The sequence below is a fragment of the Colossoma macropomum genome, unplaced genomic scaffold (assembly GCF_904425465.1).
Source record: "Colossoma macropomum unplaced genomic scaffold, Colossoma_macropomum, whole genome shotgun sequence".
Taxonomy (NCBI): Eukaryota; Metazoa; Chordata; class Actinopteri; order Characiformes; family Serrasalmidae; genus Colossoma; species Colossoma macropomum.
Window position 1 is genome coordinate 2508704 of NW_023494808.1, and position 15060 is coordinate 2523763.

General features: G+C 37.7%; 2 protein-coding genes across 2 annotated transcripts; both read right to left on the reverse strand.

Annotated features, from left to right (window-relative positions):
• Nucleotides 1–1046: 1046 nt before the first annotated feature.
• LOC118798232 (CMRF35-like molecule 8) lies at nt 1047–5132 on the reverse strand. Its single transcript, XM_036557624.1, has 6 exons — nt 4977–5132; nt 4535–4861; nt 3798–3866; nt 2813–2896; nt 1653–1771; nt 1047–1522 (listed from the first exon to the last, which is right to left on the reverse strand). Exons 1-6 carry the CDS (start codon nt 5014–5016, stop codon nt 1130–1132), a joined length of 1032 nt encoding a protein of 343 aa, XP_036413517.1. The 5' UTR covers nt 5017–5132; the 3' UTR covers nt 1047–1129.
• Nucleotides 5133–10426: 5294 nt separating this feature from the next.
• On the reverse strand, nt 10427–15033 carry LOC118798090 (CMRF35-like molecule 5). The gene is made up of 6 exons (XM_036557428.1): nt 14930–15033; nt 14492–14818; nt 13837–13899; nt 12917–13009; nt 11749–11867; nt 10427–11618 (listed from the first exon to the last, which is right to left on the reverse strand). Exons 1-6 carry the CDS (start codon nt 14967–14969, stop codon nt 11226–11228), a joined length of 1035 nt encoding a protein of 344 aa, XP_036413321.1. The 5' UTR covers nt 14970–15033; the 3' UTR covers nt 10427–11225.
• Nucleotides 15034–15060: the final 27 nt, after the last annotated feature.

Sequence of the window (15060 nt, forward strand, 5' to 3'; positions counted from 1 at the left end):
AGTTTTACTTGTGGGCATCACATACTTACATTATCTCTGGATAGAGCTTCTTTTTTTTTTTTCAATTTACATTAAATTTAATTAATTTACCATATATTACATTTAGGTTACATTAATTTTTTTCACCTCATTATTCATGTTTTTCTAAAAATGTTACCAGGGCTGAGATCACAAAGGCTTTTAATGCCATAAGCTGGCAATGAATCTTAAAACAAAAATTTCTCACTTTTAAAGCTTTATTTTCAGAGCTTCGTCAATTATACACAAGGATAAAACACATTCACTCAGTATTGCTATATGCAGAAGCAACAAAAGTGCAAGTAATTCTGACTGTGAAAGTCCATTATGTTTTGGATCTGCAAGGAAACTTCTGACTCCAACACAAGAGCTCCAAAAGAATCGAGATTAAGATTGAATTTGAGATTGTCTCGCCATTACTACAGGCTCAACTGCCCCACCAATATAAGCTTATTTCAAACTCAAACGAACTCTGCCATACATTTAATATTATTTCTGAGAATATGGCCATCTCCTCCAACTTCATTTCTCAATGTGTCCATTTCATTAACTCCTCTAAACCCATCAAAATTTCTGTTTATTTATTTTACTGTTCACTTGCTGAGAGGTACCAACAATAGACCTCATTCAAAACTGTTCTTAAGAAGACGTTTTCTCTTAAAACCCACTTACACAGTTTTCACAAAGATTTTGACATTCACCAGTGTTATCTTATTTGTGTATATCTGATTTGTTCTTAGGTAAGAACAGAATCTACACACACACACACACACACACACACACACACACACTCTCACAGTTCTGCAGTTTAAGAAGACGTCATGAATCTGATGTAGACTTTTTCTTTGGACCTTTCTCAAGAACACATTTATGAAAAAAGATATTGGTGAATGAGGCTCAAAACCTCTGATTAATCTTAAAATATCAGCAGACACTTCAAACAGGTGTGAAAGAGGAACCAAGAATTTAGACCATCTGCGCTGGAAATCAGTCACTCGATATAGTGCATTCAAAGTCATTTTCAAACACAAAGTATGTACATGCTGGTTATACTCAACGGCAGGAAGACAGTAAAGCTTTACATGTTTTACATGAGTATTGCAGATAAGCTCTACTTTGCCTTCTGTACTGTAGAATATATGACTGCATTTGTATCTTGATCTGAGTGTGAACTGTTTGTGGGGTTAACAGTTGAGTAGAGCGGTGATGAAGATCTAGCCGTGTCCACTCCAGACTTCTTTGGGTGGCTGGTGTTGGCATCACTTTTTTTGACAAACATAACATTGGAGTAATTGAGGTCATCAGATTGATTGGCAAAGCTCACAGTTGCATAACTAAGAGAGTCATGAGCAGGTGTAAAGTTGGCATATACAGTAGAGCTGGGATCTGACTGAGGCCTCCGGTTGGCCGTGGGATTGTCCCGAATGCTCGGAGTTGTCCTCTGATTGACTGAGGAGGATGTTTTTGCTGAAGAGTATTTAGCGACATTCTCTGTGTGTTGAGCCTGAATCACCAGTCAGACAAAAACAAAGTAAAAAGTCATTTTTGCCTCTTTTTTCCTGAATGTACAATAAAAAGCTTCTCTCTTTGCAACCCAATCTGCTCACACAGAAAATGAGATTAAAAAATCTTACCTTCTCAGTTTGTTGTACTGCAGCTTTCCTTTGTTTACTTTGTTTTATCAGTATGAAAAGGAAAATTACAAAAAGCAGCACCAGAGCGGCCAAACCAGCACCTATATAAATGAGCTGTTCTGGAAAACAGAGCAGATAAAATTGGAATTCTTTTGTATTTCTAATAAAAACACAAACAAAGAAGATGGATTGTAAGTAAGATAACATTTTTCACCAATATGTCAAAAGTCCTTAAAAATTAAGGGATTAACAATATCAAGAACAGCCACATTTACATGCAGCCTGATAATCCCTTAACAAGCCAACTAACAGCTCAATCGGAATAGTCTAGTCTGATTGAGGCCATTCGGAATAAAATTTCTATCCGGCTGAACGAGGTGGGAAATCCTGTAAATAATCAGTTAAATAGAAGAATAATATCCGTGTAAACGCCTGTATCTGATTACATTCCCTATCAGAAAGTTTAAGTCCGTTCTGCATGTGCATCTCGTCATAGTGAAAGTTTATACCGTTCAACATGGCGGAGCAGAAACTGGTCTGCAGAGGAGACGAAGTTTATGCTCTGATCTTTAAAAGACGGCGGTGGGACGGACGTCCAGCTTATGTGTCTCAGAACACGACGTCTTCCTCTCTGCCTTCTTTAATAAGGACATTTGAAGGACGTTTTCCTGAGTCTGACATCATTTTAAAGTAATTAAAAAAAACAAGCACTGCTCACTGCTACTCATCTCTGACTGGACTCACGTGATGTTCGCTGTCGTGGTAACGTCCACACAAAGAGGTTTGCTATGCATGCATGAAATTTTGGATCTAATTACTTGTAGTGTGAATATAAATGGAGATTTTCAATGAGATTGTTGAGTAGAGTGAGATATAAACACCTCAGTCTTAATCTATAATCAGTATGTATTCAATAAGATTGGCCAAAATCTTTGCATGTAAACACAGACAATGATGGATAAAGGAAATGTTGTTAAAAGAATACAGTAGTTTGCTAAAAGCACTTTGCCATTGGAATGAAATATATTGTGTCACATTTGGTGTTTTACAAGGAAGAAGCAAATAGAATGTCCACATACACTTTAGTTCAGAGTAAATACAGATGATGCCCATTCAGAGAGAAAAAAGAACACATAGAAAGTGAAATTTCTTTTACTGACTGTCATCAGAGGTATTTGCTGCGGTTGTAGTTTTTACAGGCGTGGCTGTGGAGGATGTGTTTGAATCCGCCATTTCCCTCGCCTCTAAAAAAAAACACACCATGGAAAAAAGATCAGATACTTCAGCAAGAATGACTTGATCTATCTATCTATCTATCTATCTATCTATCTATCTATCTAAAATCACTAGATTTTGCCTGATTTACAGCCTGCGATCTCACTAAATACACTATATGTCCAAAAGTATCAAGATACCCCTTCTAATTACTGAATGTAGCTACTTTAAGGTTCACTGATTGCTGATAAAGGTATACAGCAAATAGAACTTGTATAGTCTCAGAGAAAAGCACTGCCAATAGAATAGGATACTCTGCAGCAGCCAAACATAAGCCTGAGGTCACCATGCCCAAAGCCAAGCATAAGCTAGGGGGGTATAAAGCCCCCCCCAGCATTGGGCTGTGGAGCAGTGGAACTGTGTTCTCTGGAGTAATGGAGCGCCATCCAATACCTTTGGGATGAGTTGGAGTGATCCAGAACTGACCATCCAACATCAGTACCTGACTTCACTAATGCTCAATCAAATCCTCACGGCACTGTTTCAACATCTGGTGTAAAGCCTTCCCAGAGGGGTTAGGGGTGTTACTGCTCAAAATGGGGGACAGACTCCCTATTACTACCCTTGATTTTGGAATAAATGTTAGGTGAGAAGGCTTCTACAACTTTTGGACACATAGTATACATGGACAAAGCTGACTAGCACATGCATCCAAATACGTTTCGTTCAAAAAAATAAATTTTCATTCAAATATTCTGACAAATTTTTGTGCTGCTGTTTTATTGAACAGCTGAACACTCTTGAAGGAGAATGCTACTTAATTATAAAAACTATGTTCATGTACTGAAAGGCAAGTTTGCTAACAACAACGCAAACACCTGAAATTCTGTGTCTCTGTTTTTTTTCTGGTTTATATAGATTCCTACTCACCTGTTCCCTTAGATGTGCTCCAGTCTGACAGTGTGGGTGTTGTGTGAGAAGTTGGCTTTGGAGCTGAGACATACAAAAAGTAAAAGACAAAAGACTCTGTCAGAAGATAAGTAAAAAAAAAAAATAATAATAATTTTCTACCATTAGTAGCCTGGGTTCAACATTTTTGAGGCAACTGCAATGTCAGCTCCTGCAAGAGTTGTGATGCGGTGATCTGTTTCAGGTTTGATTTGCCTTAATATGGTTGAAATCTGTTCCAATTTATGTTCCTAAATAAAGTAATAATGATTGTAACTTGTAGTGGTGTGAAACTGTTCATTGTACAGTGTTGATCATATAAAAGGAACAAGCAAGTCAAATGCAACAGTTTTGAGAATACTGACTAGTCGAAACAACAGTCTTACATCACAAGAATACCTCAAGAGGAACTGGCCTAATACTGCATTACTCAAGCCAAACAAGCATGTTAAACACAGACTTATGAAAGAACACACAGTGGTGCTTTTGCAAGTTATTTTTTTTCTTTTTCTTGCATACATGCATCTGTAGATTTTAACTTCACCACAAATTAATGTTTTTGCATTCAGCAAGGTATTCATTCACTTGATTTGTACATTAAAAAGTTTATGTATACATGTCTTTCCTTTGCTATCATATTGAGATGGACTGAAGAGAGAACATTAGAAAGGTACAAAAAAAATCAGCACATTCTTAAACTGAGTTACTGAATATCTTACCTTTCAGTACTTTTAAAATCACCTTATGAAATGAGTCTTTAAAGGTTCTGTCCACTCCACACCAGTAAGTTCCAGAGTCTGACTTCCTCAGGTTAGAGATGGTCACGATGAAGACTCCTGAGCCTCCATCAAATAATAAATACCTCCCCTCTGTATTTGGATTGATGTTTCTTGAACTTTGAATGAGAATATCTTCATCAGTCTTACATACCGCGTTGCAGAAGTACTTGACATTATCATCAGCATTCTTGAAGGAACACACGATCTGAATGTCTCCCCCAACATAACCCTCCAGGGTAAACGTGTCTGCCATAACGCTACCTAAAACTGACATAAAAGATCAGAGTTAGGTAAACACTTAATAGTCAATTAAGAGATCAAGTAAATTAAACATGGAATAAAATGGTCTTAAATGCAAAAATGGACATATATCCAGTCCTACCTGTAAGGGTACAGATGATACTGGTGAGCAGAATGGCCATATTTCTTGCCGGTTGGTAAGATTTCTGCAGCCTGTCTATGAGTTTGTGTGTGGTCTATGAGTTGTTTGCGTGTTTCAGATGATTTCAGGCTGCTGCTTCCCTAGTTGTGCTCACTGTATTTCACCATATCTGTTTCATTCGTTCACTCTCTCACACAGGCAGACAGACTCACACTTCCCCCTCACTTTCTTTCAGAGACATTTATAAAAACAGATATTTCAGCAAGACAAATCCACACTCACTCTCTCTGTCCTGACCTTATTGACTGTGTTCATTTGTCAGGAGAATTCAAATCAAATCAGGACCACCATGATAAAGAATTTAATGTCTTTCCCATCACATTAAACTCATGAACAGCTCTGTAGATTAAGCCACGGCCTCCAGAATCACAGGGGTGAGCGCACATTTGATCCACCTCTTTTGAAAATACAGGGGTGATGACCCACCAATTTTTGATTGATTTCAGGAAACTGTACATTGAAAACTCTGCTCTCTCTAAACTGCACAGACCACTGACCTATAGGAATAAACAGATTCAGCAGCAGAACCAATCAGAACAGTTCAGCTAGGGGGAGGGACATTAATCAAACAGTGAATATATGATATTAACTGAATGTCCAGCGACTCAGTAAATGTTTTGGTAACAGTTTAGTTTATGTACTAAAATTCATTTGCTTGAGTTTTGTGCCACCACTTTTTGAGGTGTAGCTCCACTGATCAAACTCTCGACTAGCTGAAGTGTCATATGTAGTAAATCAGAGACAGTGTGCAGTGCTGTGTTCTTTAGAAGACTGGTGGTGGACACCTCCTCTCTGGTCTTTCCTGCTCAGGTTTGGTGGGATCATTTGATGGTGTCATTTCTTACACCCCACACTGCCCCCTGCTGGCACCCGTGACTAACAACAGTGTCAGTTACTTGCTAAATAGAAGTGGTTGTGGAGCTGTGACCTGGGCTGAAACTCGACGTTTGTTGGTATTTGTAATGACGTTACAGAAGCAAAAGTAACTGCAACAGATTGTATTTGGATGCCTTCAGTTATCAATATAATAATAATAATAATAATAATAATAATAATAAAAGCAGCAACAGCATGTTTATTAAATGAAATATTTATTATTTAATCATTTATTTACAGTTGTTGTAGACATACAATGATGATTCCTTTACATTTGATATTAATACTACAATTTCTGTAACAGACGTTCATGTGTGAATGAGAGGAATCAAGCCTTTCAGGAAGTACACTAAGACACTCTCAATGTCTATTCAAATGTCTGTGTTTTCAAGCCTAAAGTCTGAGTTAAATTGTCAGTGTAAGCTGTGAGCCACATAACGTGAGGATCAGCTCTACTTTGTGTTTATTTGATACAAAACATGATGGCGTTCGGCTCTTCAGTTGATTATGAGGTGTCTGTGTCCACTGGAGACTTTGTTGAGTGGAGGATGCCGGGGTCACTTTCTGGAATTTTCTTTCCTTAAAACCAAAACAGAAACAAAACAAAACAAAACAAAAAAAGCAGGAAAACATTCTTTAGCCCCATGTTGTTTTCTTTTTTTTTCTTTTCTTTTTAGCAAAAAAGTGATGATACCAGGACTACACTGGGTTAATATCAGATGTCGGTCATTGTGAAGTGACTTTGAGATCAGGATCATTGATGTGTTTTACTGTTTGAATGAAATAGCCTGGAATCTCTTCCTCTATCCTTGAGGGTTCCATGACAAAGCTTGTCTGATCTCAGTCAGTCATTAGTAAAATATTTATAAATACTGAATCTGTTTTCGTCTCCATGAGTTGTTTGTCAACACTGACAGTAACTGTCAACTCTGTCAGATGAAAGTTTTTGTCCTTTTTCAAAGAAATGTTGCTCTTTGTTCAAATTTTTATGCTATATATTAAAACACCAGCTGAACTACATGCAATGATGTCATCTTTGGCTAAGAACATTTATTATATTGGCTTAATCTTAAAAAAAATGAAAATACAAAATTAAGGAATTTCAAAATTGGGTTTTTCAAAATATTGTAAAATCAGAAAGTGTGTATAATGCATTTATTACTTAACTGTTACAGAACACCATTATTAGATAAATGAGGACTCTTCTCTCTTTCTGAATTGATCAAATTAAAATAATGTGCTTTTTGATGTGTCTGACAGAGTTGACAAAATCACGTTATGAAGTGAATAAATGTCAGTTTTCATTAAAAAAAGTTTTTATAAAATCCTGTTTCTTCACGTAGTTTGTTAGCTGAGACGTTTGTTTATAAATATGTCCATTTCAACATTAACGTAGTATTTATAAAAAAAAAAAATGAAGACCTAAACCAAGTTTTGTGCCTTATCTCAAGAATCAGTGAACTGATTATCCAACATCAGTACCTGACCTCACTAATACTTTTGTGGCTGAATGCAATCAACTCCTTGCAGCAATGTTCCAATGTCTAGTGTAAGGCCTTCCCAGAAGGGTGAAGGATGTTACAGTTCAAAACGGGAGACAAACGCACTATAATACACTTAATTTTAGAAGAAATGTTAGATGAGCAGGCGTCTACAAACTTTTGGACACACAGCCTATTTGGACTGAGCTGACTAGCAGGTGGATCCACACGGCTACCAAACCAAGCAAAAAGTCAGTTTCATTCGAATATTCAGACATAGCTCGCATCTTTTCACACTGCCACATTACTGTACAGCTGAAAGCTAATAAATTATTAAAACTATGTTGTATGTATTTAAACACAAGTGTTCTAACAAAAAATGTGCTTCTGAAAATGTTTTTGGTTTATATGGATTCCTATTCATCTGTTCCCTTAGATGTGCTGCAGTCTGAGAGTCTGGGTGTTGTGTGAGAAGTGGGCTTTGGAGCTGAGATACACAAAAAGTGAAAGACAAAAGATGGAAAGAAGAGTGAAAAAAAGTGGAAAAATGTTGCTGTAGCATCACTTTAGCAACATGGTTTCAACATTTGTGAGGCAACTACTGTGTCGACTCTTGCAAGGGTTGTCATGCAGATATCTGTGTAGAGTTTGTTTTGCTTTAATATAGTTAAAATTTGTTCAAATTTTAAGTAACAATGAGAATTTCCAGTAGTGTTAAACTGCTGGCTGTACAGCTATATTACATGAAATAAAGAAGCAAATCTGATGCAACAGATTTGAGGGTCCTGAACTGTCAAGGTAAAAGTCTTTTGTCACAGTAACAAATTAATGTTTTTGCATATAGCAAGGTATTGATTCACTTATTCCAGATGGGTGTTAGATGGGAGTACATTAAAAAGTATGTGTTTACATGTCTTTCCTTTGCTATCATATTGAGATGGACTCAAGAGAGAACATTAGAATGGTACAAAAATTCAGCACATTCTTAAACTGAGTTACTGAATATCTTACCTTCCAGTACTGTTAGGATCACCTTATGAAATGTGTCTTTAATGGATCTTTCCACTCCACACCAGTATGTCCCAGAGTCTGACTTCTTCAGGTTAGAGATGGTCACGATGAAGACTCCTGAGCCTTTATCAGATAATGTATACCTCCCCCTGGTATTTGGATTGCGGCTTCTTGCACTTTTAATGAGAATATCTTCATCAGTCTCACATTCTGCATTGCAGAAGTACTTAATATTTTCGTGGGCATTCGGATGAGAACATCTGATCTGAATCTGTCCTCCAACATGACCCTCCAGGGTAAACGTGTCTCCCATAACGCTACCTAAAACTGACATAAGAGGTCAGAGTTGGGTAAACAAATTCAATTACGTGATCCAAGTAAAGTAAGTGTACAATAAAATGGTCTTAAATGCAAAGAGGGACATTTGTCCAGTCCTACCTGTAAGGGTACAGATGAAGCCGGTGAGCAGAATGGTCATATTGTTTTCTGGTTGGTTCTGCAGCCTCTCTAGTACAGTATAGTACAGTCAGGCAGGTAAAGTTTGGTGGAGGAGGGAAAATGCTATGGTGTTGTTTTCAGGGGTCAGCCTAGACCTCTTAGTTTGGGGAAGGCCCTTCTCTGTGATGGTGTGGAAGAACCTTACTGGCCTGCACAAAACCCTGACCTCAACTCCATGAAACAAACACCTTTGGGATAAAATAGAACGGAGACTGTGAGCCAGGGCCTCTGTTACGGGACGGCAGGGAGGCGGACCCAAGTGCAGGGGGGAAAACCTGTGAGAAAGGCTCTTAAATTAATTTATTGAGGTGATTGAGCCAGACTCAAACCGCCGATGTATTGATTAGCAGTCTAAGGAGTTACCGCTGCACCAGTGGGAAGCATAGGAGAAAATGGGAAATAAAAAGAGGTGGGAAAAAGGCAAACAAAGGCTGGGACAGAAAAGATAATCAGAAAACAAAAAACACTTCCTCTGTGATTATGAGAGGAACAAACACCTTTTGTAGGGCTTGGAGCCATTTCTTGTTCATGCTAGTGATGGGCAAATGATACCGAGGCTTCTGAGCTTGTGTTGAGAAATCCAGGAAGTCGTTTATGAAGCGCGTATCGAGGCTTGCTTCCTTAAGGGCGAGTGATGTCACTGATGACGTCTGAGGCCTCGCTGGTTCAGGAAGTCATTCGAGTATTGGCGTGATTTATGAACATATATATAAAAAATATTGTTTCTTAATAAAAATGAACAAAGTCACCATCACCCCACAATCACTGTCTCATCTCTTGAAAGCACTGCAACAGTTTTAACATAAACATCTCATGTCCTATTGGATTTATTTATTGACTGAAATCATACTGGCAAGTTTTTTGACATTAACAGACCTCTATTACATTACCCACACATTAACCCACATCAGATTAGATGAATAAATGAATGAACCACAGAAAATCAAATTAAGGTGTTTTTATTTCTATTCTTGGCAGTGATTATTCCCATGCTGACAATGTTCCAAGACAGCCAAGAGGCCATCACAAATAGTTGAAAATGACAATAAAGGTTTTGACCAGCAGGGGGGGGTTTGTGTGCACATGAAGCTTCAAGAAATGAACCTTTTTTTAGAACCAGCTGGATGGAAAGCTTCAAGACTTCATGATGCTTCATTTGGCCATCACTAGTTCATGCCTTCTTTTTGTTTTTTAAGTAGCTTTGGGGCAATTTCTCTCTTTTCTTTTTCCTTTCCTTTGTGTTTAAATACCCACCTGGGCTAAGTACCATATCGGTCACCCCTCTACAAAGGTGTGACAAAGGGCTGCTGTTCGCCACAGCCTTAAGTAGAGGAGTCCACAGGTGTGTCAGGTTGGGCCTAATCAGCCCAAATATATATTACATTCATTTACAATAAGTTACATTTAGTTTACATTCATATTTCCACCTCATTGTTCATGTTTTTCTAAAAATGTTACCAGGGCTGAGACCACAAAGGCTTTTAATGCCATAAGCTGACAACAAATCTAAAACAAAACAAATTCTCACTTTTAAAGCTTTATTTTCAGAGCTTCATCAATTATACACAAGGATAAAACACATTCACTCAGTATTGCTATATGCAGAAACAACAGAAGTGCAAGTAATTCTGACTGTGAGAGTCCATTATGTTTTTGATCTGCAAGGAAACGTCTGACTCCAACACAAGAGCTCCAAAAGAAGAGACTGAATTTGACATTATCTCGTCATTACTACAGGCTCAACTGCCCCACCAAAATAAGCTTATTTCAAACTCAAACAAACTCTGCCATACATTTAATATTATTTCTGAGAATATGGTCATCTCCTCCAACTTCATTTCTCAATGTGTCCATTTTATTAACTCCTCTAAACCAGACAATGAGCCTCATTCAAAACTGTTCTTAAGTTTTCTCTTAAAACCCACACAGTTTTCACAAAGATTGACATTCACCATTGTTTTCTTATTTGGGATTTGTTCTTAGGAAAGAACAGAATCTACACACACTCACAATTCTGTGGTTTAAGAAGACGTCATGAATCTGATGCCGACTTTTTCTTTGGACCTTTCTCAAGAACACATCTATGAAAAACGATATTGGTGAATGAGGCTCAAAACCTCTGATTAATCTTAAAATATTAGCAGACACTTCAAACAGGTGTGAAAGAAAGGAACCAAGACTTTAGACCATCTGCACTGAAACAGTCACTTGATATGTGCATTCAGTCATTTTCAAACACAAAGTATGTACATGCTGGTGTTTTACTCAATGGCTGGAAGACAGTAAGGCTTTACATGTTTTACATTAGTATTGCAGATTAACTCTACTTTGCCTTCTGTACTGTAGAATATATGACTGCGTTTGTATCTTGATCTGAGTGTGAACTGTTTGTGGGGTTAACAGTTGAGTAGAGCGGTGATGAAGATCTAGCCGTGTCCACTTCAGACTTCTTTGGGTGGCTGGTGTTGGCATCACTTTTTTTGACAAACATAACATTGGAGTAATTGAGGTCATCAGATTGATTGGCAAAGCTCACAGTAGCATAACTAAGAGAGTCATGAGCGGGTGTGAAGTTGGCATATACAGTAGAGCTGGGATCTGACTGAGGCCTCCGGTTGGCCGTAGGATTGTCCCGAATGCTCGGAGTTGTCCTCTGATTGACTGAGGAGGACGTTTTTGCTGAAGAGTATTTAGCGACATTCTCTGTGTGTTGAGCCTGAATCACCAGTCAGACATAAAAAAAGTAAGAAGTTATCTTTGCCTCTTTTTTTCTTAATGTACAATAAAAAGCTTCTCTCTTTGCAACCCAATCTGCTCACACAGAAAATGAGATTAAAAAATCTTACCTTCTCAGTTTGTTGTACTGCAGCTTTCCTTTGTTTACTTTGTTTTATCAGTATGAAAAGGAAAATTACAAAAAGCAGCACCAGAGCGGCCAAACCAGCACCTATATAAATGAGTTGCTCTGGAAAAAAACAGCGCAGACAAAATTGGAATTCTTTTGTATTTCTAATAAAAACAAAAACAAAAAAGATGGATTGTAAGTAAGATAACATTTTTCACCAATATGTCAAAAGTCGTTCAAAATTAAGGGATTAACAATATCAAGAATAGCCACATTTACATGCAGCCTGACTTAACAAGTCAACTAACAGCTCAAATGGAATAGACTAGTCAGATTGAGGCCATTAGGAATTAAATTTCTATCCGGCTGAACGAGGTGGGAAATCCTGTAAATAATCAGTTAAATAGAAGAATAATATCCGCAAACAGCTCAATCAGAATAGACTAGTCAGATTGAGGCCATTTGGAATACAGTTTCTATCCGACTGAATGAGGTGGGTGATCCTGTAAAAAACGTCTGTATCTGATTATATTCCCTATCAGATAGTTTAAGTCTGTTCTGATCATGTTCGTCGGGTCATAGTTAAAGTTTATAACATTCAGCATGGCGGGAGCAGAAACTGTTCTGCAGAAGAGACGAAGTTTATGCTCTGAACTTTAAAAGACGGTGGTGGGACGGACGTCCAGTTTATGTTTCTCAGAACTGACGTCTTACTCTCGGCCTTCTTTAATAAAGACATGTGAAGGATGTTTTCCTGAGTCTGACATCATTTTAAAGTAATTAAAAACACAAGCGCTGCTCACTGCTGCTCGTTTCTCTCTGACTGTGTGAATATAAATGGAGATTTTCAATGAGATTGTTGAGTAGAGTGAGACATAAACACCTCAGTCTTAATCGATAATTGGTATATATTCAATAAGATTGGCCAAAATCTTTGCATGTAAACACAGACAATGATGGATAAAAGAAATGTTGTTATCTGTTAAAAGAATACAGTAGTTTGTTAAAAGCACTTTGCCATTGGAATGAAATATATTGTGTCACATTTGGTGTTTTACAAGGAAGAAGCAAATAGAATGTCCACATACACTTTAGTTCAGAGTAAATACAGATGATGCCCATTCAGAGAGAAAAAAGAACACATAGAAAGTGAAATTTATTTTACTTACTGTTATCAGACTTATCAGATGAATTCGCTGTGGTTGTAGTTTTTACAGGCGTGGCTTTGAAGGATGTGTCTGAATCTGCCATTTTGCTCACCTCTAAAAAAACACACCATGGAAAAAAAGATCAGATACTTCAGCAAGAATGACTTGATCTATCTATCTATCTATCTATCTATCTATCTCAATCACTAGATTTTGCTTGATTTACAGCCTGTGATCTCACTAAATACACTATATGTCCAAAAGTATCGAGACACCACTTCTAATTACTGAATTAAGCTACTTTAAGGTACCACCATTTCTGATACAGGTATACAGCAAATAGAACTTGTGCAGTCTCCAAGAAAAGCACTGCCAATAGCATAAGCTAGAGAGGTGTAAAGCTCCCCAGCATTGGGCTGTGGAGCAGTGGAACTGTGTTCTCTGGAGTGATGGTGCTCCATCCAGTACCTTGGGGATGAGTTAGAGTGATCCAGAACTGACCATCCTTACCTCACTAATGCTTACTCAAATCCTCAATCAATGTTCCAACATCTAGTGTAATGCTTTCCTAGAAAGGTAAAAAATGTTACTCCTCAAAATAGGGGGCAGACCCCCTACTAATACCCTTGATTTTGGAAGAAATGTTAGGTGAGAAGGCTTCTACAAACTTTGGACACACAGTCTACATGGACAAAGCTGACTAGCAAGTGGATCCAAATATGTTTCAGCCAAAAAAAAATCATTTTCATTCAAATATTCTGACATAGCCGACATGTTTTTATGCTGCTGTTTTATTGAACAGCTGAATGCTCTTGAGGGTGAGCACTAATTAATTATAAAAACTATGCTCATGTACAGAAATGCAAGTTTGCTAACAACAACACAAACACCTGAAATCATGTGTCTCAAAAAGTTTCTGGTTTATATGGATTCCTACTCACCTGTTCCCTTAGATGTGCTCCAGTCTGAGAGTGTGGGTGTTGTGCGAGAAGTGGGCTTTGGAGCTGAGACATACAAAAAGTAAAAGACAAAAAACTCTGTCAAAAGATATGTTAAAAGATAAAGTTGCACTATTAGCAACCAGGTCAGCTCCTGCAAGAGTTGTCACGCAGGTATCTGTTTCAGGTTGGATGTGCCTTAATATGGTTGAAATCTGTTCTGATTTATGTTTCTGAATAAAGTAATAATGATTGTCACTTCTAGCGGTGTGAAACTGTTCATTGTACAGTGTTGATCATATAAAAGGAACAAGCAAATCAAATGCAACAGTTTTGAGAATACTGACTGGTCGAAACAGCAGTCTTACATCACAGAAATACATCAAGAGGAACTGGCCTAATACTGCATTACTCAAGCCAAACAAGCATGTTAAACACAGACTTATGAAAGAACACACAGTGGTGCTTTTGCAAGTTACTTTTTTTTTTTTTGCATACATGCATCTGTAGATTTTGAACTGCACCACAAATGAATGTATATATGTATATGTATACATGTCTTACCTTTGCTATCATATTGAGATGGACTCAAGAGAGAATGTTACGAATGTTACGAAAAATTCCAGACGTTCTTAAACTGAGTTACTGAATATCTTACCTTCCAGTACTGTTAGGATCACCTTACGATATGTGTCTTTAATGGGTCTTTCCACTGCACACCAGTAAATCCCAGAGTCTGACTTCTTCAGGTTAGAGATGGTCACAATGAAGACCCCTGAGCCTTTGTCAGATAATGAATACCTTCCCCTGGTATTTGGATTGCGGTTTCTTGCACTTTTAATGAGAATATCTTCATCAGTCTCACATTCTGCATTGCAGAAGTACTTAATATTTTTGTGGGCATTCCCATGAGAACATCTGATCTGAATCTGTCCTCCAACATGACCCTCCAGGGTAAACGTGTTTGCCATAATGCTACCTAAAACTGACATAAGAGGTCAGAGATAGGTAAACAAATTCAATTAAAAGATCTGAATAAAGTAAATGTGGAACAAAATGGTCTCAAATGCAAACATGGACATATATCCAGTCCTACCTGTAAGGGTACAGATGATACTGGTGAGAAGAATGGACATATTTCTTGCCAGTTGGTAAGAATTCTGCAGCCTCTCTATGAGTTTGTGTGTGGTGTATGAGTTGTTTGTGTGTTTCAGATGATTTCAGGCT

What these genes read in the sequence shown, in the direction of transcription:
- LOC118798090 (XM_036557428.1), bottom strand. Translation starts at nt 14,969, where the DNA reads ATGTCCATTCTTCTCACCAGTATCATCTGTACCCTTACAG. An exon ending in GAGCACATCTAAGGGAACAG is followed by an intron (nt 13,010 to 13,836) that starts GTGAGTAGGAAT and finishes GTGTTTTTTTAG; the next exon opens with AGGTGAGCAAAATGGCAGAT. An exon ending in ATCTGATAAGTCTGATAACA is followed by an intron (nt 11,868 to 12,916) that starts GTAAGTAAAATA and finishes GTTTTTTTCCAG; the next exon opens with AGCAACTCATTTATATAGGT.
- LOC118798232 (XM_036557624.1), bottom strand. Translation starts at nt 5,016, where the DNA reads ATGGCCATTCTGCTCACCAGTATCATCTGTACCCTTACAG. An exon ending in AGCAAATACCTCTGATGACA is followed by an intron (nt 1,772 to 2,812) that starts GTCAGTAAAAGA and finishes TCTGTTTTCCAG; the next exon opens with AACAGCTCATTTATATAGGT. An exon ending in CAGTACAACAAACTGAGAAG is followed by an intron (nt 1,523 to 1,652) that starts GTAAGATTTTTT and finishes CTGGTGATTCAG; the next exon opens with GCTCAACACACAGAGAATGT.